This window comes from Falco peregrinus, chromosome 4 (assembly GCF_023634155.1).
Source record: "Falco peregrinus isolate bFalPer1 chromosome 4, bFalPer1.pri, whole genome shotgun sequence".
Lineage (NCBI taxonomy): Eukaryota > Metazoa > Chordata > Aves > Falconiformes > Falconidae > Falco > Falco peregrinus.
This window is the reverse complement of record NC_073724.1, coordinates 7814276-7837727: the sequence shown is the minus strand read 5'-3', so window position 1 is coordinate 7837727 and position 23452 is coordinate 7814276. Positions and strand designations below refer to the sequence as shown.

Sequence of the window (23452 nt, the reverse complement as noted above, 5' to 3'; positions counted from 1 at the left end):
CAATTCATCAAACTCCATCTCTGCAGGAGAGAGGCTGCAGCACCTCACTGCAGGGGTAGGAGACATTCACCCCCCCTCCCGCCCACAGGGAGTCCTGGAAGGAGGCACGTTCCTCACTGCAGCTTAGCACCTCATTCCCAAAATGCTGCTTTCTGGGTCAGAAACAGGTATTTGACAAGTTTGAGAATGGCTCTTTTCCGCCAAGCTAGTTTCGAATGAGTTCAGTTAGCTGAAAACAGGCACCTCGATCAGATGAAGGCAGTGCCGCTTCCCGTGCAAGCTGAGAGACTTACCCCAGCGTGTGTAAGTGGTGTAAGCTTTCCATGCAGACAAGGCCTGTGGCCGCCTGGCTCCTCAAGTCCTGCAGCTATCTTACTGAAAACCGAGACAGGTCGGTGTCATGTCTGGGAAGGCTTCATGCAGGAGGCATGTCCTTCGCCTACAGAGGGCTGAGCCAGGCAGGGAAGAAGGGGTCTGCAAGGGGCTCCGTGCCCTCCTGAAATCCAGTGCCTCGGTGGGGGTTGATGCTTTAATTTGAAAGGAAACCACGACACTGCTTCCCAGCGTTTCTTGCTGGCCTCCAGACAGAGTGTGATGATGGTTTATTTTGACTTCAGTAGCTTCCTCCCCATGAGTCCCCCGTCTCTTGCCTAGCTGCGCAGGTCCCGCAGGTGTAGAGCTTTGCCTCTGCTGTGCAGCAAGGAAAACCCGCTCCCCACACTCCTGTTTGAAGTGGAGCTTCTGGAGATCTCTGACACAATATTTGTGGGGCTTTTGTAGATGCTTAACGGAAACTTTTTCTGATTCACTCAGCTGCTGGTAACGTGCTCCCTGTGGTGGCTGTCAGGCGCTCCCCGGGTTCACAGCCAGCGCTCAGCTGCGTTTCAGGCAGGAGGCAACAGATTGCAGGGTGAAATACCGGTGCCACAGACCAAAACAGCCTTTACCAGCAGGCGTGCAAAAATGGGATTTTTCTGTCACATCAGCCCTCTGAACAGGAGGACACATAATGATGCAATTTCCTCAAGCTGTGGCCAGAGCAGTTACAGGGACATCCTCCCCCTGTGCTGCAGGCTGCCCTGGCTACCCCTCCAGCCCCTCCTGCCACAGCCGTGCAAGTGTTTGTCGGGCTGTGCTGTGAACTCAATTGCTGAAATGATCTGGGTTAAAAATAACCTTGTAAAGAGTTAAGGGATGTATTTTTAGCCCAGATCATTTCAGTGATCCAGTTTACAGCACAGCCCCACAAACTCACACTGGAGGGGGGAAGGGGGAAAGAAAAGGTCAAGGGAGAATGAGCAGTTAGAAATATAAGCTGTCTTTCTGTCAAAACCAGGACCTTATGAAACTGCACCTGAAAAGCCCTGAGCCTCTCTTGTTTTCATCTAGCATACTGACAACTGCCTTCTTGTGGCGCAGTGTTGAGAACTGGGTGCTGAGGATCACTATGTCTGGATCCTATTTCTGTAATCAAGACACCAGCCCTGAGCCTTGGATACCTTATTATGTCTGCCTCTGACACTATTTTTGTTATTATTTTCGCTGTATTTAATTTTGCTGAGGTAGATTATATGTGCAGCAACGAAAAACCCCCATGAGAGTCACAGGGGAGTTTTGCAGAGCTTGTGTGAGCGCAGGGAATTTGAAGGTAGCCAGCACGACAGACTGGTGTGAGAAGAGGCAGCAGGGAATCATTCCTGCAAAACTTTTTAGAAGCAAGGGAGGGATGAGGTCAGGGACTGACCTCAAAACCACATCTAGATGCAGCTGCATGAGGTTGGGGATGGAAAGTGCATAGGACCAGTACCAAAAATCATGTAACCATCACTGATACCATAGCTGCTGAATATTCCAGCCTTGCAAAGCGCTGTGGAGGGCTTGCATCTCAGATAAAAGGTGCTCTGTCTGGCCAAAATATCCTACCTGCAAAAGCAGACAAGTCAGAGGATTCATAGCAGGGGGGTGGGGTGGAGTAGGGCGGTACAAATGTCTGCTATTATTCAGCTGATATTTAAGTGCTGCTTAAGCCAAAACGCTCCACTGTATGGCAGTTAATAGACCTTTGCTCTTTTCATCAATTAAACCAGATGCACAAATCCTTCGGTATCTGCTTCTGGCCCCCACCAGTATCCTTTTAGGCTAGCATGTCCAGTAGCATGTTATGGACAGTGACAAAACTGGTGGGATACCAGTCCTGTGAGGTGTACTCATGGTAACTTTCCATTGCAAGGGTCATGATCAAAACTTCCAGTTGAAGGCTGATGGAGCCAGTTTTGCACCAGTCTCAGCAGGACATTCACATTCATCCCCAAAGCCACCTCTGTCTTTCTAGTTTCCCACAGGAGTGGAAATTCTCTGCAATTTTGATTTCATAAGAAGCTACTGGTCTGCAGTGACACTTCCCACCCGTAGCTCAAATTCATGGTCTTTAAGAAGAGCTCTTTGTGAGTACTTTTCAGTCTCTTGACCAATTCTTTCTGTGGGCCTCTAACATGCACCTTCTCTCACCTTAATGCCCACAATGGTTCCATGGGCTCTAGCAGGAGAATTGGCAAATGTCACTGAGCCAGGTAGTGACATTGCTGTACTGAGGGGTCCCCTCTGTCAGACATCATTACTCCCACATCAGGCAGCCTTACTTGTCCTCACATCTTGTGGCACATTAACGCCAGCTGGGACTGTGCTAGCCAGAGCCGACTGTGCCACAGTATCGAGGCATCTCTGCTCAGAGAGCTTCCCTTGGAAAGCCTTGGAGCCCTGGAAAGATACAGCAGGGATGGCATGGGACATTTCTGTGGGGACCCAGCAGCAGTTCCATCAGGCAGCCTGTGAGAGAAGCAGGGATCTGTGCTAAAAACAGTAGCCTCCCTTTCATGCAATCTGTAGAATCAGGGATTGATGGTCAGTTTTGCTCTCACAACAGAGGCGAGGACTCCAAAGCATAAGGAAGGAGAGGTTTTGTTGGGAAGCCTGAATTGCCATGATTATAACTAACCCACAAACAAAGGCAGAACTTCTTCAGTGCTGCCAAAGGGACCAGATTCCATTTTAAAAGCAGATGAAGAAACGGGGTTGCAAACTGTTTTGAAATTTACTCAATTTTATGAACTTATTTAGAAGAGGAAAGCGAAACCCCTTACAGAGAACTTGCTAGCTGCGCTTCCTCTTTCACAGACAGTGCCATGCTTACATTGATGGTATAATTCAGTTCCTGTTTTACAGCTCTGTCTGACTTTTTTCCAGAATTCGCAATGTTTAGACACCTATTTTTATGGAACAGTTAAGGAACTCAGAGTAGCAGGCACCAAATTACTGATGGAGTCAATATTTTACCTTAGCTCACTGGTTTTAGCCCACACGGGCTGACCACGCTTCTCTTCTGAAAAGGAAAAGAATCAGCAGTTGCCTGCAAAGAGCACAAAATTCACATCTGAGTAATTTCACCTTTTTTGCCAAAAAAAGAGCAGAGCTGCTCCTCCTCCTCATTCAGAAAAGTGGTGGGTTATGTCACCAAGATGGGAAGAATGACCAGGAATGGGGGAAGCGGCATTAATATTGTGGGGCAGGAGAGAGCCAGCACTGAGCTCTGGAGTGAAGGAGAAGCCACGTGTCTTAGTTGTGGAAAAGGCTGAGGGCTGGTATGTGCTCTGGGGTGAGAGTGAGAAAGTAAGGCTTCCCACCTGCCTCCTGCTGGGAGGGAGACTGCCAGTCCAGCCCCTGCAAGTCAGGGGGACCATGTTCTGGCAGTGCAAGGAAGGGAACTTTTTGCACGAGTGCCCCAGTATGGCACCTTCCCTCGACTAGAAATCACAGAGCCTCCACACCAGCTGGGAAGAAAAAAAAAGAAGCTGTAGAAAAAAACTGGATAAAGGACGGCAGCGTAACTGCCAGAAAGGATCTGAGAAAGGACTTTTCCTGTTGCAAAACACGTAGCGTAATCGGAGAGTCTGCAGCTGGCAGTTTCGGGAGGACACAGCCCATGGGCTAGTTGTGCTAATCTTAGAATGGCATGTTCGCTGCTTCCTGCACCCTGGCCAGCGAGCTTCGCGCCAGCGAGAGCTGCGTTGCAATCAACGCCTGCTACCAGCAAAACAAGAAACACGTGGAATCATTGCAGCCTTGTGGCTTTGATCAAAGGAAAGGAGCTATGTTTTCAGACTGTAACTAAAAATATTAAAAAAAAAAAGAAAAAAGAAAAAAATATGCAACCACCCCAAAACAAGAGGTCAAAGAGGCCAAGAGGAAGTGTGGTGTCTTTTCTGGGTAAAGGTGAAAGGCTGTGAAAGAAGCTCTTGGAGAAAAAGGGACTATGAGGGAGGCAACCCTTCTACCACAGACAATGAGCACCTGCAGCTCCTCAGCTGAATCCTCAGCTCAGGTGTCCCTTCTGCCGTGCCCAGGTATCCTGGGAGCCGGTATGCTGAGCCAAGCCTCCCAATCCATCCTGCCTTCCCCAGGTTCATTCATAGTTCCCTCCTTCTCCCAGCCTGCCCTCATTGCACAGCAGGGAGCCGGCCTGCAGCTCGGAACAATCCCAGCTGGAGCTCTCCCTCCCCACCTAGCCCAGCCGTCATTTTTCATGTGCAGCAGGTTGCCCCACTGATCTGTTTACCTCACTGTTTCTTCTGTTCCCCTTATCTGCCGCTTCCCCCGCCTGTAATTACTCTAACGAAGGCTGGAAACATGGGGGGAAGGTGCTAGAAGTTCACCGAGAGGAGACAGCTTGATATGGCTTTTGTGGCTGGATGCAGGAAGGCTGGTCTGAAGCGTACAAGAAGTTTAATGGGGAAGATGTTGTCAGGATCATGGAAACAGGGAATGGCAGACATCTACTGAGGGTCGTGGGCCTTGGAGAAAGATGACAGCATTTATTGGGAGCATTTATTTACAGCTCTCTGAGAAAGAGAAAGGCCCTTTTCAACAATGCAAATGGGCCTCAGCCGTGCTGCTCTCTGCCAGGTATTTCAGGCTAGCGAGTGCTCCAAGCAGCAGATGAGATGATTTTAATGTAAGCTCCTCAATTTGCTTTTAATCTAGAAACTAGGAGTCTAAATAAATTCCTACTTTAATTTGATTTCAAGTTTCCATGGCTATTTCTCCAGCCCCTGTAGTGCAGTGACCCAAAGGAAATGGTCCATACACGGGCCTTTCACTCCCAGCAATGCTGAAGAGGTGGTTGTGTTAACGAGCCAGCAGGTCCCTCCCAGGCAGAGCAGCGTAAAGAGAGAAGGAAGGATTCTGTGGGAGCCTTTGGAGAAACAGGGATGTATTCCTCTATCAACGGCCTTTGGGGAAACTTTCTGACTGAGAAGCAGAAGAGTATTGAGGCAGAGAGGTGAGAGGTGTGGTCATGTGTTCGTGGCAGTGGTGCAGGGAGAGGAGGTGTGAGGTTCCTTGATGGTTTGTAGCCTGGTTTGTTGTTTTGAGGTCTCCACCTCTAACAAAACAAGGATTGTTGGTTAGTTGTTCTCAGTTCCTCTGGTTCGGTTTTCCCTGGCATCAGATACTAGAGATGAAGAACAAAGGTTTCCTTTCATCAGCTTTGATTTCGAGGCTTTCTACTCGTATTGCTTGATACACACATAGCGAAGAAAACAAGGGAAATGTGGGATGGCACTAGGGCTGTGTGCTGTGGGAAGAGCCGCACCATCCAGTCTCCAGCGAGCCTCCTGCTTCTCAGCCTGCTGTTGACCCAGGGGAGGGGAAGCTTCTCTCAGCCCTGGTATTTCCTCCCTCCCCCACAACTGCCTGAGTATTTCAATGCCAAAAAAGCCGAACAGCATAGGGACATCCCCAAGCAGATGCTGGCTTGCTGCAAGGACAGGGAACGGCTTCTCACAGCAGAATCGCTGGAAAAGGAAGGGTGCGTGTGATCAGGGCAGTAAAAAAGGGATGGGAGGGCTGAGAAGGTGCATGGGAACGTCCTTTACTGCCCTGTTCCATCTGCTCACTGCGAGGAAAAGATAGGGAACAGACACTTGGCTTGAAATACTTAGTTTTCTTCCAGAGAAAAACATGGAGTGTAGGCCCTTCAGCTGGAGCTGAAAGGCCCTGCATGAATTACTGGTTTTCTGGGATATTTGCAAATGCTGCTAGGTCCTGTCTTCGCAAACCTCTTGCTCTTAAGACTGGATGATTGATGCCAGATGTGAGAAACTCTGCTTTAAGTCCCTGCTTACTCTTGAACTTTATAACACATATGCAGGCTTCTCTCTAGCCTGCTTGCTTTTTGCAGCCTTTGCTCATAACTTGTTGCTCCCAATTTGTCAGAACAGGCCAGCAGAGACCAATTCAGAGGTGGACAAGTCGGCATCACCCTCAGTGGCTCAGCTAGCAGGGAAATTCAAAGAGCAAGCAGCCAATATCACTGGAAAAGAGGTAAGGAACTCCGCAGCTGCCAGCAGGTAATCAAGTGTGAAATGCAGTACTTGCCTCTGCCCGTAGAAGTTAGAGCATCTGAGCATGAATCCACCTTGATTTTGAACCTTCGCAAAGGATTGTCTCCTAGGGCAATGCAAGCTATGATGGCATGTTCCATGCATTACTGGCTTGTGGTCGAGTGTTTTGGTAGAGCCATACCTCAGGACAACTAGGCACTGTAACTGAGACACTGTAAAGCTTGGTAGGGGACATGTATATACCTAACAGTAGCAGACAGAGATGCATGTATTAACTGGGCTGGATTTTGTGGGCAAAGCGTAATAATGAGTAATAAAATAGCTGATATTGAGCCACAGAAAAAAGAAAGCAAACAACAGATTACACAGTGTAGAAGCCAGTGGCAGGTCACCAGCACCTTGTTCACAAAAGAAGGTTTCCTCCAGGTAATTCCTTCTGTACTGGTCTGAGAGAAAGTTGTCTTTTTACTTGCTCTCATTACCTCTTCACAATGGCATTTCAGACTCTGTGCCTATCTCTATCATGCTGAAACTTTATTTTATTGAAAGGCCACTATGCCAAGCATTACCTCACAAGCTGTCTTTCACCAGATAAGCGAAACAGTAGAATACCTCTCTTAGGAAGAAAGTCAGAATGTTTATGTATAGAGGGTGGTGTTTTAGGAGAGCCCCCTGTATCATTATGCACTTTTTTAGAAGAGGTAATGTCTACTGGTGGCCCTCTACAGTCAGTGGGTGCTCCTTTAAAACAACTGCTGCCTTCTGCTGCTCAGCTGATTTCTGCATGTCCCAGGCTGGGCCTAAAGGAATCCTCTCTGTCACCCCTCCTGTCTTCAGCTGAATGCAATGGTGACCTCTGTCCTGTACAGCTGGCAGGCCACTGTCTATCAGAGGTTAGCATTCCCACAGCTGAGTCCTGGGATGGGAATAACCAATCTCTTCCCAAACACTCCCCCCCCCCCCCCCCCCCCCAGTCACCAGTGCACCACTCCATCAATCCCATTACAGTCATTTTCTCATTTGAAGGTATGGGATTTAATTGCACTGAGCTCCTTACCCTACAGAAGGCAGCAAGTTCCCAGACCTCTCTGGTGTTATCTGCAGTCCTCTGCTGCTCCCCAGCCAAGGCAGTGTGGAGAGGCCTTACAGTGGGGGGAAACTCATTTTCTCCAGAGACAGAGGACAAAGTTTCCTGTCTTTTCTCTCCAAGCCATCTGTCACTTCCCCGTTGGCTTTCTCAAGCTGGCCTCAGATTAATGGCTGAGTGGATGGTCTTTAACCCTTGCTTGACCCACACCAGCAAAGGGGAACCTATCAGCCAGGGAACCCCTGACATATTCACTGTGGCACAGTGCAGCATTTCATGGTTGCAAAAGGGTGGTGTTTCAGTAAGACGTGACATTATTGCTTCCTAGCATGACATAAGGGTAAGGGCGGGGCTGCCCTCGGCTGCTTAGAGATGCAGCATTGCCATGGCTGGGTGCAGCACCACCAGAAGTTAAGTGACATCAAGTCCACAGGTCCTCCAAGACAGCCAACTCTACAGAAGGCAAAGACACCATAATCCAACTTTTCACATGCCTGCCTGTTAGAAGGTAACAAAATTATCCAAATATTATATTGTGGATATTATCCAAGATCCACAATATTATCCAAATATTTTGTCTGTTAACACATAAAAAGTGTGTTAACAGCTTGGCAGGAGACTACAGCCCTGGCATAAAAATAGAGACAGCTTCAAGAGACAGCTTGGCTTCAAGACCAGAGCAATGGTTATGAAGCAGCAACTCCATAGGTGCTGTGCTATGCATCTTTTCCTTCCTAGTGAGCACTCTCATACTAGGAGAGCCTGACAACATTCAGAAGGAACTGGTGTCTTTGCCGTTAAATTGCCTTGTTTCTTCTCCCCTGGAGAATCTGTTTCTCATCACATTAAAGGTTACAGCTGAGGACTTGTCTCTGCAAGCCTCTCTTCTTCATTAGAGAGAAATGAATGGGGCTGTAGGGCATGTTGAAAAAGTCTTAATTCCCCTTTTTGCCCCTAAAATATATCAGAAACAAAATAGGAAAATCCCAAACCAGGTAGGCAGCTAAGGCTTATTGAAAGGAAATCCTGGTAATACAGGAAAGAGAATAACAAGCTATCCAGTGTGAGGGGGTTTCCAGCAGGATGCTTTCAAGATGAAGCTTCTGGGAAGGCTTCTCCACCCTCCACAGCTTAGAAGAGAGTCCTTTGCACAAAGACTGAAGCGTCACAGTCCACACTGTGGAAAGAGATACAGACTGCTTTTCCAACATGAGGATCAGGTTCAAGATGCTACAAGCACACCTAGCATGCTGGTTGTTGTGCTGCCTTTGGATGACTCATTTAGGCGAGCTGAGCTCTGCTATCCAAGCAGGTCACTTACAGATCATACCCTTTTGTGCTTGAATTTCACTTCCTTTTTAAAAAAAAATGATTTTCCTGCTGCTGAGGTGGTTGTTTCCTTCTCTTAGGTGCCACCACATAAGCCAACTCGGAGGAAACCACCATGCTCCCTTCCGTTGTATTCCCACAAAAGTGAGACAAGCAACAGTGATGAGCAAGTGAGTATCAATTTAATAAGGGGACAAGGTCTCTCCTCTCTGCAACCTGTTCTCTTCTGAGACATGAGCTTGGAGGTATCAGAGAAGTCAGGCTGTGCAGCAAAAGACATCTACCACGCAGCATCAAACTGCTCATGTGCATGTACTGCCTCGGAGGCAGCTCTGTGCTGTTACCTACTCCTGTAGCATGGATACACATCCCATTTCTGCTGCTTTTGGTTTTACCCTTAGAGCACTGGAAGATCCACCCAGATGCTATCTTTTCAAGCATTTTAAAGCAGTAATTGCTGGCATTTACAAGATTTTAACAGCACTTAGCACAGGAGGCATCCATGCTGTTGCCTTCAGATGAGCTCTAGAGGTTTGAGTATAATGACATAATGGCTCTGCTCTTGAGATTTTTCCTTCTTCAGAAAAAGTGAATAATTAATCCAGAGTGAAGAGCGATTTTGTCAGCAGTACCCACAGAATATTGTCTTGAGGTGTCCTCCATACAGCACCCTTGAGTGAGCTGATCCAAGTAAGCTGGCCGCTACTCACTAAAGTTTACACTCAGGACGTTTCTAGTCACTTCTGTCCTTCTGTGTTTCAGGGTACGAGGTCTACCCACCAAATTTCACATTGTCACCTGCCCTTAGCAAGGAGGTTGTTCTTTGTCCTTTTCTGACGGCTACAAGCTCTTGCCGCCTCCATGACAAAGGAGCATGAGCTTTAAAACCTTAGATACTTTACTTTTCCTTTGGACCTGAAAAAAAGCAATGTGCCCCTTCTCTAAGCAATGCTGTCACTCTCTCAAACTGTTGTCAGCCTTTCATAGCTCTACCTTTCTGGCCACTTAGGCCTTTCTGGCCCATACTAATTGGATACCCTTTAACTCTGTTAGTCAAATGGTGGCAGAAAATCTTTCCCATCACAAAAAGTTCACAATGTTTACTGATGTTAAGGCTTGTACCCTTTAAAAGGCAGAATTTTAATCTGCCTGGTCCTGAAATAGTAACAGTCTGTGTCATAGGTTAGATACCTTAATGAAGGCCATGTAGCAGCTGAGCCATTACACCTCGCCTAACTCAGATACGTGAGCCAGAAAGCAGATAATCACCTTTTCTCCCAGAGGAAAGATACATGTATGTAGAGCCCTAGGATGGCTAGATAACAAAAGGGGAGCAGGGTCAGGAAAGAAGAAAGCAAACTTTTGTGTGAAGGCACTATATGAGGCTTTATTTGCTCCCTTACTAGCACTTTGTTCTTACTTCTTCCACGTTTTCTGCCTTCACTCTATTTCCTCTTTTTCACCTACTTCATTGTGACTTTTTCATGTTTCATTTTGTTTTGCAGAAGCGGTCTCCAAATGCATGCCCCATTCCCAAGGTCAAGGTGAAAAGCTCTCCTATGATTGAAAAGCTGCAGGTAGGTCCTGGAAGAGCCCACACGGCTGCCCCAGCAAATTAAAACAGATTGGCATTTGTCCTAGCTGCTTCTCTTGTGGAGCAGCCACAGGGGAAGGGGATCCAGGAGCCAAGGGTGACAGCTAGGTAAGCAGGGCAGTGGCCTCACCAGTGAGGGCCCAGTCCCACAATACACAAACAAGGAAGGCAGTGCAGGTCTGGTAATGGTAACCAGTGTCAGAAACAGTCCAGCGATCCTCAGGCACATCCATAGGCAGGTCACTGTATCGGTCGGGATCATCTGGATCTGCGGAGGAACATGGCTGGACAGGGGCACGGCTGCAGCCACAGCTCAAATAGGCAGCAGCGGCAGAAGCCTCAGTTTAAATGCAGTTTGCAAGAGAAAGTGAGAGAAACCTTGGCTGAGACTTGTTCCAGCTCTTTCTTCACGGCAGCCTAAATCAAACTGTCACCTGCACCCTGCCAGGGAGCTGGCCTTGAGCACAGCTATGGTCCTGGCAGCGGGCAGTGTGCTCCGGGCTCCGGCACTCTCCTGCATGTGCCTAGAAGCTCTGCGCATCCCTCGCCCCGATTCCCCCAGTTACACGCAAACACGCCCAGTGCCTCTTGCCCTTTCTGTATCTCTTTGTGAGCCTGATTTACGCTACGGAGGCAGCTCAGCACTCAATAGCCTGTAGACATAGTGCTCTGCCGCTGCCAGCTGCCTCCCCTGGCAGCACGTGCGACCCCAGAGCTGAATGCCTCCTGGCTGCCCGGACACAACATAAGCCTATTCATAGCACCGTCCCTCTTAATATACCCAAGGACATTTGCTTCTTAGTGACAGACCAGCAGGAAGTGTTTTGCCACAGTTAATCACACGCTTGCTTCTTTCCATCATCTTTTCACTCCTCCCGACTGTGCAGATCATTCAGAAGACCCACAGATCAGGGTGGAAAATGCGAGGTCCGCTTGGGCACACACAGGGATGGTTTAAATCTCAAGGTGATTGCTGGCTGGTTGTTCAGACTTTCTCGTGGCTCAGCCACTGTAGACTGTGCTGGCTTGGCTGGGTCACTGGAAAATCCCAAAAGGCCTCATGATGACAAAGGGACATGTCTTGAGATCCAGCTACTGGGGAAGGGCAAACGTGCAGTCATAACTTCTCTGCCCGGACTTGTTTGTTGACAGTGTCACCAGGAGAGACCCATAACCAGAAGGTATGTGGGTTGTGACAGCTGAGATGTGGCTGCTCCCGTGGCAAGAGCAAGTGTTCCTCCATGTGGTTACTGCCTGTAGTACACGCTGGTGTCACACACGCCTGTGACAGGGATTTTTCTTTGCAGGCCAATCTGGCTTTTGCTCCAGCTGCTCTGCTGCCGGGAGCATCTCCCAAAAGCCCTGGTCTGAAACCCCTGGTTTCTCCGTTCAGCACCCCTCCCTCAACACCCAGCAGCCCGGGGATTCAGTCCCAGCCTGCTGAAGCCAACGAGACGCCAGTCAGTTTCGATCAACCCCCAGAAGGCACTCAGCTGCAATGCTACAACAAGGTAGGGTACGTGCTGGGATCTCTCCATTACAGCATGAAAAGGCTTGCTTCTCGGGTGGAGATGAAGAGGAAGAGGAGGCTGTAGCCCTCAGCCCTGCCATAATAGTGTGTACTTGTGGCCAAGGGAGGAGATCTACGCGTTGGGTTTGAAACAGCCTTTCAGTGTAGCTCTGTGGAGTCTCCTCTCTGCCCACCTGCATGTGGAGCTTTGTGCTCCAGCAGCTCCAGCAGCCTTCCTGGCCCAGTGGGTAAAGGGAAGGCATGAAGTGGCAGGACCCAGTCACTTCAGCTCAGCAGTAACAGGGTGGCTGGTACCTGGGCAAGGAGCGCTGTGTGGAGGTGGTGCCCTGTGCCAGCAAACGTCAAAGGTGGCTGAGGGGCAGTTTAGGGAGCCCTGCAGAGCATGAATGTTTGGCAGATGTCCCCACGGAGTGCTCAGCGCTTCAGTGGGGAGCTGTAATCTGCATTCACCATCATCAGCTGGAGTGCAGACTCCTTCCTCAACCTCCAAATGGCCAAGAGTAGGAAAGGCTGAGACATCCAGTCAGGAGCATTTGTGAAATGAATGCAGCATCCTTGGGTTTAGGGTCTAACCTGGCCAAGGAGCAACAGTTTAAATTGGGACGATAATCTCTGGCACCATCTTTACAGAAGGAAAGAAGGCACACATATACAGAGTTGCTTGTCCTATAAAGTAGTCTCTCAGTGGCAGGGAGCACTCTTCTCCTTACCTTTCAGTGGCAGAGCAGGATAAGTGAGGCCACCTGGGTAGCAATCAAGTTTCCCATGGTATTTTCCTCTGTTGTGCTTTCCTGCTTTCCAGTACCGCTTTCTTGACTGCTTCAATGTCTGCTTTTCCTGTCTCCAAGGTGCGGACGCGGGGCTCGATAAAGCGCAGGCCTCCATCCAGGAAGTTCCGAAGATCTCTGTCGGAGTACGGAGATGGGGAAGATTTAGGGGTCAACATCTCCTCTCCAGAAAACGGTGCCAAGGAAGATGGGGATGAGGTGTTTGGGCCCAAGGGCAAGACAGAGGCAGGAACAGGGAGTAAAGAGCAAAAAAACCAGACAGGGTCTGATGAGAAGCCCCCATCAAGGAGAGGATCCAGCAGATCAGAAGATGAAGAAAAAGGAGAAAAACAGGCAGATGAAATGACTCCTTGCAAGAGTAACGCAGCAGAGACAAAGGAGGAGGAAGGATGTTGTGGTGCCCCAGGGGAGGAGAACTCTCTCCAGCCTCCCTCTGGAAACAAGGAGAAGGTGTGTGAGGGTCCCCAGGGAGAAGAGCAGCCAGGCAGTGCTTGTGAACAGGAAAAGGGGGACAAGGAGAAGGAAGAAGCTGATGCAGAAGCAAAGGAGACCACTGAGAGCACAGATGCAGAGGGAATGTCAAACACTGAAGAAACACCACTGGCCCCTGAACCGCTGCAGGACGCAGTAGGCTTAGAGACTGTCAATGAGCCTTCATCGTCAGGCAGGCCGGAGAAGGGCACAGTGTAACTGTGACGCACAGGTAAGCTGGGTCGGCATGATAATGGCTCCTAAAATACCAGAAGGTTTTGTTTATTAATGAAAATGGCAACTGTGACAGAGCACACCAACATTTTTTGCTGCTTCCCACACCGCAGAAGTATCAAATGTGAGGCCTGCAGAGGCTGCAAGGCAGGGTATGTAAAACAACCAGCCCTCCTGGGTGGTGGTACAGAGAGAGAGGATGGAGAAGCAGCAAAGCTGATTCTGGGTTCAGTAAAACAGAGAAGCTTTGCTGACCAGGCACCCTGCTTGATTGCTGTTTTGAAAGCCATTTGAAAAGACTTTTCCCCAGCGGTAACCATGTATATACTATCTCAGGATACCTCCTTACATGTGTATGTGTGCACACTTTGTGTATATACATGCATAAATATATATTCTTTCTATATATGTGTGTTTATAGCTTGTTAGCTTTGCCAGCAAAAATAGTGTTTGCACATTTACCAGTTTCATGATCAGCTCTGGAAGCAGGCAAACACAGGCCTCTGCCGCTTGGAATAAAAGAGAATTTCTACTGGCTAAAGCAGGGGTTTGTTCCATGTAGCTTCTTATGTGTTCTCTAACCACCGATAACGTAGCCACAGATGCCTGAGGAAATATCTCATTCCACCTCAACCACCTGTCCTCTCTTCAAATGCCTCCTTGGTTTGGCAAGGAGCGACTGAAGGTGGCGGGCTGGGGCTCAGGCTGCACCTGGCGTTTGCCTCCTGGTACGGAAACTACCGCAGTACTCCCAGGTCACGGAGCCCCCAGTACTGTATCTACTTAAAGCCATGATTATTTTTCACAATTTCCTTACTTTTCCCCTCTCAAAAGGATACACCCAATCAGGGCACAGGAGACTTAACATGTGAATAGGAGCTATCTAACTCAATCAAGGTGGAAGCTACTGGAAAACCTTCAGTGGCTGGAGAGGAGCAGAATACGGATGTCCCCCGAGGTCCAGATGCATACCGGAGCTGAGTGGCTGCTTGCTGGCTCTCTGCTTTGCACCATCATACTTTGGGACAGTTGGAACAAGAGACTGGCTTGCAGTCGCTTCAGAGTTCAAAACTGAGGTGTTGGCTGATGTTCCTTGGTGATATTCGCGGCTGAGAGACCTGATACACGCTGTCCTGGGGTCAACAGCCACCATCACTCCTGGTCCCTCTGCTCCTTCATCCTGCTCCAAAATGTCTTTTTCTTCTCCCCTGCATTGGTCTTAGATGAAGTTAATCACTTACATACATACATGTATGGTGCCTTTTTGATAGCTTCTTTTGAAAAATTTTGGGTTTTCAAATTTCAGTAAATAATGTTTTAACAGTAGGAAAACATATGTTTTCTCCATATATGCTGTGTAGCAGACAATGTGAACCTTGAACATGGAGAAAACTCTTAGGATATTGTTCATAAAGCATAAAATCCCTTTGAATTATTCTTCAAATACTTCAAAGCGATCTGTGAAACAGCCAGCCATGGTAAGAAATTTTTCTGTGGGCTTCAACTTTGGGGTGTTTTTAGTGCTGGTGGAAAGTAACAACCAACAGATTTGATGCACAGAAAAGGTGTGTTGCGTAGGCCAGCCGGGCAAGTTTTCTTATCGAGGTGTGAGCTCTGGTCCAGATTTAGAAGGCCCACCTGTCCATCAGTCTGTCTCATTTCCAGACCCTATCCAATCTTTTGATTCTTTTTTGAAACTTTCAGTGAGTGGCCACTGAGTGCTACTCATGATAGAAGGCATCCTAGCTTACTGGAAACAGTCGATTAATTTTATGTAGGTCAAATTAATTTTATGTAGGTCAAAGAAGAGGTCTTAGATGGCTGAGTTCCCAGTCGTAGGGCCTGACTGAATATGAATTGGTGAAGGTCAAATAGCCAGTCCCCCCCTAAGTACTCAGGCATTGTACTAGATTTGCATTCACTCATGGGGTACCAGTTAAGTCATGGGTCTAGCTAAGCCAAAAAAAAGTTTTTACACCTGGAAAGTATTTGTTGCTCCTAACAAGTTATCTGGGGAAAGATAACAGACCCTCTTCTGACCAGTTTCCTGACAGTAGTGCTTGAAGCTCTATCTGCAACTCTGGAAAAGCTGCTCTGGCTCAAGCCCATGGGGCTCATGTCCACAGTGTGTCATGGAGCTGTGGACAAGTCTGGGCTCGCTGGAGACAGTGAGCCAGTCTTGTCAAAAGCAGAGCCAAGGCATCAGCTAGCTGTTAGGTGCTGTGAACGGTCAGGGGCCAGTGCCTGAACCTGCTGCCAGCCACCTAGCACCCAGCAACACAGACGCAGCTACAGAGACCAGTGGCGGAACCAGCCAGCTCCTCTTCACCCATCACAGAGCTCCTCCTGGCACATGTTCGGCTGAGAAGAGTCGGAGGCTCAGGTTGTCCCTGTCTGTCTGGTGAGGCACAAGCATTTTACACAACACAGCCCACACCTGTCCTTGAGTGGACTTCGCAACACAGCAGTGTTACAGACCTGATGGTTTTAAGGGATATCCCCTTTCTGTTCACCAGCTCTAAAATGGCGAGGAAAGAAGCGGCTCTGTGCCCTGCCTTTCTTTCTCCCGGGTGAGAGCACCGAGGTGTCAGTTGCTGAGAGCCAGCGGTGCTGACCTTCCTGCGTAGCATGGGCTTGTTGGCAAACACAACCCCCACATCCTTTTGAGCCATGTTGTGGAGCATTGTTGCCTTTGAATCCATTTTAATCTGTTTGTTAGAGCTTGTATTCCAGGGCAGGCTGCAATCATTCACTGTACCCTGTTTCTTCTTCATTGTCCCATCTGGATGTGAGTGATTGTGCCTTACTGTATATATAGATATATGTGTGCCTGTTTAGAGAATGAGTATGTGTGTCCCAAGCAAGGGAATGGAAATCCAAGGGAGAAGCAGAAGAAATAAATGGCGGAATAAAACCAAACCAAACTAAAATCTGTGTGTTTCCTCCTGGGGAGATGAAGGAGCCTGAGGAAGGATGGAGAAAGCTGGTAGCAGCAGGCAAAATCGAGGTGGGATTTCCGCTGCCATTGGAACAGTTTAACATTCAATTTTAATTTGTGATATTTTTTACTGTTTGGGAACAGCAGTAACTGATGTGCTTAATCAACAAAGAAACGTGTTCTTGGGGGCAAGCAGTGGCACTGGAGACAGCTACACTCTGCCGCAGCCCTGCAGGTATCAGGTATCTAGGAACAGAAGAAAGCAAAGCCATCTAGCCTAGTGCCATTTCTCCAACAGCATCCTTTCTCAGGGGAAGCGTAAAAATCCAAGGCAACACACAGTGATCCTTCCTGTGAGATTTCCCAGCTTCCGGCAATCAACAGTTTAGAGATTTTCTGTGCCAGAAGTTGCATCACCATCTTTGCCCTTGGTGGCTTTACAAGTTGCAGGAAAAAAAGCTGAAGGCGTGCACACATCCCTCTCAGGGCGATGCTTGCTCAGGGGCACACAAACCTTGCCCCGTTAGCAGGCCAAGTGAGAGGAGATTTTAGAAAAGTCTTTGGCCAGCATTAGCATCGTGACACTGCAAAAGCAGAGAAAACATGTGGGGGTGTATCCTGACCCCATCCATACTATCACAAAACATTGGCTTGGGCAGCGTGGTCTTGTATCCATAAGGCATACAGAGTCAAAAAGTTTTGACTGAAACGTAAATCACAGCTTGGCTGGGTGTATAGGGTGGGGGCACTTATTCACACCCATTTACATCTGCACATTGGTTATTTGGGGTGTGTAAGGTCAGGTGTAAAAGCAATAATGGTCGAACAGGGAAATGCCCTCAGCAAGAAAAATCTGATGTAATTTATGCAGTTCCTTTGGTGTGGCTGGTGCGTGAAAAATTAAAAAAAAAAAAAAAAAAGTAAAAGCACAAACTTCAAGGCTAGAAGACCTTTAAATTGGGGGGGGCGGGCGAGGAGACTGCTGCTGTTGTGTTTGGTCGGGATGTTGTTTTTATGGTTGTTTTTGGATTGGACTATGTTTACACTGTATGAGCCACAGGAGTGTTAGATGGGTAAGGACTGAGAGCTATTACTGGTAGAACAGGGGTTTTTAAGATCTGGGATGCCAGGGAAGCCGGTACAGAGGTGTGGAAACACGAGGGGGACCCTTGAGGGTGACAGTGGGCACTAGCAGGATATCGCACAGCAGGGACAAAGCAGGAGGCAGAGCCGCAGCTTCAGAGAAGGAAGGCAATGCCACTGGCGCCTCTGGGCCCCAGCTCGACAAACACTCCCCAGACCGAGGCACTTCTCCCCGAGCCCGAGGCCCTTTGCTGTGTTAGGCCCCTTCCCCTGCAGCCGTTGGCGGCCCCCGACGGCCACTCGCGGGGCCACTGGCTGGAAGGGGACCACGGCCTGCCTGCCACAGGCCCGGCCGCCCCACAGGCCCTCACCTCACCCGCTCGGGGGGCTGCCAGGAGAGGACCCCGAGGCACTGGCACACGTCCATAGGTGTGTAGCCCCCCTCCCCGACCCCGCAGGGCCCCGCACACCTCAGCGGGGCGGCAGCGCCTCATGGCTCCGCACAGCGCGGCCGGGAGAAACCAAAGCTGTTGGGGGGGTGCGGGGTGGTGGTGTACGTGTGTGCGTGTGTCTGTGTGTCCCGCATTCCCCCCTGCCCATCCGCTGAGAATGAGCGCGCCCGGCTTCGAGCCCCGGGGCCGTGCCTGCCCGGCACGCGCGGCCCGCACGAGCCCGGGACGGGAGGGGGGGCGTTCCTCCGCCCCTCGGAAGAGCGCAGGAGCGGTATCTGCGCGGGGGGCGCCACGAGGCCCGCCACCCCCACCCCCCACCCCGGCACTCGGAATCGTCTCTACCAAGCGGAGCCGTAGGGGTCGGGGGAAGGGCGATGCCACGGGTTGCCCTGGCGCGGGCGGAGGGGGGGCGGAGAGGCAGGAGAAACAGCATCAGCCTCCGCAGTAAGGGAGAAGAATGGTGTCTTCCGAAGCGGTGGGCGGAACCATTGGGAGTCTGGTGGGGGGGAGGGCAGATCTACGAAGGCGCCAGCGGGGGCTGGGTAGCGCTGGGCGGGAGGAGGCGGGAAGTGAATGAAATAGTATGCTGGGGAGTAGGCAAGGGAGAGCGGCTCGTTGGTCTAGGGGTATGATTCTCGCTTCGGGTGCGAGAGGTCCCGGGTTCAAATCCCGGACGAGCCCGCTGAGAGAAGGGGGCGCGGCAGCGCCTTCCGTTTTGCCGCCGCGGTGCCCGCCTGCGCTTTTGTGCCTGGGCGCCGCGGGCCCGCCCGCAGCGGGAGTGTGGGCTGGGGGGAAGGGGCCGGGGCCGAGGGGCAGCGCCGTGCTGGGCGGCGCGACAGTGGGGTTGCGGGGGCCGGGGAGAGGCCGGGGCAGCGGCGCGGCGGGCGGGGTGAAGTGGGGGCGCACGGCGGGAGGGTGAGCCCTGCCGTGTGGGTTACCAGCGCTTCTTCCGCGCGTTACAAAGGAGCGTGTCTCATGATACGTCCTGCCCGCGTCCCTTCGCTGCTTGCGGGAGCCTCCGCTGCGTGCCCGGGGAGCGCGGCGCTGGCCGAGCGGGGCGGGGAAGGATTAAGGCTGTTGCGAGGGGCAAAAAAAAAAAAAACCCGGTAAAAAAAAAAAGTTGGGCTCGTCCGGGATTTGAACCCGGGACCTCTCGCACCCTAAGCGAGAATCATACCCCTAGACCAACGAGCCGCCATATGAGGGTGTTTCTCTCCTTTGCAGAGGAACGCTCCGGTGGCGCCGCCCGGCCCGGCCCAGCCGCAGTTGACGCCGGTTCTCACCGGCCCAGCCCCGGGGGCTGCCCGCAGGCGGAGGCGGTGCGGGCCGCCGGCTGGGACGGGGACAGGCCTGTGCGCTGTGTCTTCTACTACAGCCCATGCCTAGGAGCTCGTAACAGAGACGGGCGAGAAGCCCCGTCGGCGAAGGCGAGGGGCACACGGGCTTGGTGGCAGCCGAGCGCCGGCGGGCGGGCGCCGCGCCGTGATCTGGCTCCTCGCGGGCAGCGGAGGCCGCAGCTCCCGCCGCTTTACCTCAGCGCGGGCCGGCACGGCTGCCCGTGAGGGGTGGGCTCGGCCGCCTCAGCGCCTGCCCCGTGTGGCCGGCAAGCGGGCCGCTGTGGCCAGCAGCCCACCGAGGGGGGGTGGGGCAGGGCTGACGGCGACCCTCCGCCGCGGCCGTGTCGGGACAGCTCGCAGCCGTCTGCGGGGCGCTGCGTTCCGCGGTGCTGATGGGGCCCGCGCACCGCTGCTGCGCCGGGCCTGGCTCCCCGGGTGCCTTCCGAGGGCTGGGGGAACCCCGCCGCCCCTGCGTGCCGCTGGGTGTAGGCCGAGCCATCAGCCTCAGCAGGCCGACCACGGACCCCTTCCAAAGGAGGCAAATTCACGGCTGAATTCTGTCATTCGGAGCTGCCGTGGCGTTCGGTTCCTGCCTGACAGGGGAAGGTTTTATGCGACCTCTGTACGTCCCACTCAACAGTGCTGGTCAGGCGAGAGGTCAGTGCTGCCTTGCCTCTTGTGCCCGTAGAATAACATTGCTAAACTTACTTTGCCCATATTGCAAGAAACTGGGAGGAAGGGTACAAGGGAGAGGCAGGAAAAATAATAGCTTTCATTGTATGGGCTTTTTAATATATCACGGATATCAAGAATACTTGTGGCTCCAGTCGTTCCTTAGCATCGGTTCAGCACTGGAATAGCTCATTCTTAGCACCTTTTTCCGTTACAAGGTTCTGTTCCGTTTCCCGAGGAAAGCGTACGCTTGCACAGTGAGCGATCCAAGACATTCTTCTTAATCGAGTTATGGAAAAATAATTACCAAACTTTTCAAGCACCATATGCAACTACCGTGCTGCTGCCCGCTCTGAGTTTTGAAAGCAGCACTGCATTTGTGTCTAACCAGAGTGAAGATGAATGCAGCACTGTTTGCCAGTCACAATTTCTCCCAGCTTGTAGAGGAAAAAGTAATGCAATAGACACCCAGTAGTTCTTTTTACAAACAGCCTGGTTTTCCTTTGTCCCTCATGTTCTTCTCTTACTGTTTCTAAACGAGCGAGTCTGGTGGGGTGTTTTCTGCAGGAATGTGTATCTCTGCACATTAAACAGTGTCTACTGTACATTTCTCCTAGGAGGTTCAGACAGGCAGGCTAAATAGAAAATAATCAAAACCATTAAAAATGTGAAATCCGTCTGAACGTATTTGTTTCTCCTCCTAGAAGATGTTACACTTACTTTGTTTGACATCGTAATCCTGCTTGCTCTGTCTGGCGAGCTACTAGAGAGCTCTCCAGAACAGCAGGCTAACAAAGGTCTGAATTTCTAACAAAACCAGCAACCACAAAGAAATGTATTTAATCTCCTCCCCAGTGACACACACTTTTTTAGAGCTTCCTTTTGTAATCAGTGAAAACAAAGAAGAGACAAAAGCATTCTTCCTTCTCTTGTGGGACCGAATGCTGACTTTACAGCGTGGAAGACAGCTCAGAAACCAGTTAGGCAGCATGACAGCAGTCTAGCAGGAGGCTGCTGTGGTCTCTCTTGCCCCAGTGCTCTGTCACTGCTGCTTGTCTGACCTTACAGGGAATGGATTCAGCACGAAGTAACTCCCCACCTGTCCATACGCAGGCAGAAAAAATGAGTCCGTTGCCAGCTAAGTGAGTTGAATCTCTAAGAAATGTGATAAATCCCAGTATTATCGCTAGACAGAGGGTAGAGTTGCATAGCTAGAGGGAAAAAGGATGGCAGCCATTACACCTTTATTTGGTTAGGTTATCGGGGAGTTGTGCGCTGAGATGAGTTAAGGAATTGTGTAGTACAGCCTGTAGGCTCTGCGTTTAGCAGCTTGCTCCGAGAGGTCTTCCCAGCTCTTTTTGTCATAGCCTTAATAGTAACACCTCATAGCATACACATGCAGTATGTGTTCCCAGGGCAGATTAAGTTGTTCAGCACCCTGCTTCCTCTCTGGAAACAGTGGGAGACAATAATTTGATCATTACTATCTGGATGGAAAATAGCCTACGATAAGTAGACCAGATACTCTCGCAGACGTTCTCTGCGTTGGAGAGCAGTACTGCCACCCAGCAGATGGAGCAGTCGTAGGGGCTGTACCTGTGGCAATGTCACCTCAGCTCTGTCAGGGAAGGGAGAGATTGCAGGAATCCTCTGGCAAGGGGCGCCCAGGCTCATTAGTACACAAAAAGAGAACGTGAGAGCTCTGTGAAGGACAGTAAATTTGGGAATCAGAAAAAGGATGTTTGGGTTTTTGGTTGGGTTTTTTTTTGTTTGTTTGTTTTTTAAAAAAACACTTTAGGTTGGCCATCTTGAAAAAGTGCCTAGAAAGGTGAAGCTTGGACTGTTCAGGGGATAGAACATTTTTAAACTGTGCAGTACTGAAGGACCTGAAGGTAAACAATGAACTCTGGGTATCAACGTGCTTCCGTGGTGGTGGAGCACTTCCAGTCACTGAGGAGAGCTGCAAGGGCTGGTGGAGTTTCCATGGAAAGGAGGAGCTCTGAGGGAGTATTGAGGCAAAAGTCCTTGGGATGAGAGTCTTATCACTGCCTGTGAGTTCCTGCTCCGTTTGGGAAGTGAGGATATCGATCAATTGGCTAAAGACTCACCTGTGCAAGGGAAGTCAGAGGGTGACTTCCAATGAGGAGGCAACCAAACAAGGTGATAATCTTGTGATACAAAGAGTTGGCCTTAATCTTTATTCCCAATTGCTGCCCTTGATTTCTGGCAGCCTGCGTTTCTAGAAAACATGCACAATGGTTAGCTGAGGAACACACCCCAGAGCTTCCCCCCAGGGTGTAAATAATGATATGCCATTACGTTTCAAATCCAGTGCGAACTGTGACCTGGTGTCTTGCATCACAGCTGGAAAAAAACCCCCAACCAAACAACTTGTCTTGTTTAAACAGCTTGTCTTGGTTTTTTTCCACAGGGGTTTGCTTCATCACAGCCCTTCCCAACATGGCACATAGTAGCGGGGCTTTCCTGTGACCTCTTTTGTCTGTAGATGTGATCAGGTGGCCAGAGAGTGGCAGAGAAACCAGTGCCATGTGCCCCTGGGTGAGGACCAGCATCCGCGGAGCACTGGGCAGGAGCCAGCCCAGGGCACCGCGTGCTGCCGGAGCCTGGGTGCAGCGAGCAGCAGCATCCCAGTACAGCAGCAGCCTCCCAGTACGGCCGTGCTTGTGCGACTGCTTCGAAATACACAGCTTCGCAAAAGGGCTTGTTGTGTGCAAAGTGGATCCCCAAAGAGAGGGAGTGAAGCATGGGGATAAAGACGGAAGGGTGGAAGCGTGGTCTCGGGGGCTGTAACAGCAGGCAGCCCCATCGGGGGGAGGGGGGTGACATGCCACGTCGGTATTTTCAGGCGGCAGGCAAAGGTGGTCGGTGTCGCGGGATTGCTGCTGGGGGAGCCCGGACGGGCATTGCACGCCAGAGCAGGCTCTCTGCCTTCACGGGGAGGAACAAGAGGGGTCTCGGCGGGGCACCCCTGCGAGGGCGGTCGTGGGCTGGCTGCGGCCGTACCTGGCGGGGTCCTGTCCTGCTGCCTGCGGAGGCTGAAGGGTTTGTCAGCAGCGAGACCTGGTGCTCCCAGGCCCCCCGGCCCTGCCAGCATGGCTAGGCGTGGTGGGGATCGTCGTGGTGATGCTGGGCATGCTGGGGATGCTGGGCAGAATGGACGTGATGGACATGGTGGGGATGGTGGAGATGATGTGGATGACGGGGATGCCGCCGCGCTCCTGCGCCCGGGCACGGTGGGCCCGCGTCCGCGCTCCCGCAGCATCACCCGCCGGGCGTGGGGGGTGGGTGGGGTAGTACGTGCCCGGCTCGGGGGGCGGGCCAGTACGATCCCTGCCCTGATAGGACGCCTGGATTTAACGGATGGCTCCGCCGACCAATCCTTAGGGAGGAGCGGGGCAGGGCCGGGGCGGGGGCGAGGGGGATGCGGGAGGTGTGTGCGAGTGACAGCGGCGGAGCCCTATCCCGGCGAGGGAAGGGGGCTGCGGGGCGCGGGGGGGGGCGGGCCCGCGGCCGGGGG

General features: G+C 51.1%; 1 protein-coding gene and 2 non-coding genes across 4 annotated transcripts in view; 2 read left to right on the top strand and 1 right to left on the bottom strand.

Annotated features, from left to right (window-relative positions):
* Window positions 1-16362, top strand: part of RCSD1 (RCSD domain containing 1) — a 39297-nt gene extending 22935 nt beyond the window's left edge. For both annotated transcript variants that reach the window (XM_055802181.1, XM_027784650.2), the window contains 6 exons: window positions 6271-6378; window positions 8895-8984; window positions 10320-10391; window positions 11716-11919; window positions 12788-13430; window positions 14267-16362. In XM_055802181.1, coding sequence (XP_055658156.1) covers window positions 6271-6378; window positions 8895-8984; window positions 10320-10391; window positions 11716-11919; window positions 12788-13417 — 1104 coding nt within the window. In that variant the 3' untranslated portion in view covers window positions 13418-13430; window positions 14267-16362. The remainder of the gene's footprint in view (window positions 1-6270; window positions 6379-8894; window positions 8985-10319; window positions 10392-11715; window positions 11920-12787; window positions 13431-14266) is intronic.
* Window positions 16363-18514: 2152 nt separating this feature from the next.
* Window positions 18515-18586, top strand: TRNAP-CGG (transfer RNA proline (anticodon CGG)). The gene has a single exon. It is a non-coding gene; the product is annotated as a tRNA-Pro (tRNA).
* A 441-nt stretch (window positions 18587-19027) lies between these two features.
* Window positions 19028-19099, bottom strand: TRNAP-AGG (transfer RNA proline (anticodon AGG)). The gene has a single exon. It is a non-coding gene; the product is annotated as a tRNA-Pro (tRNA).
* Between the last annotated feature and the right edge of the window lie 4353 nt (window positions 19100-23452).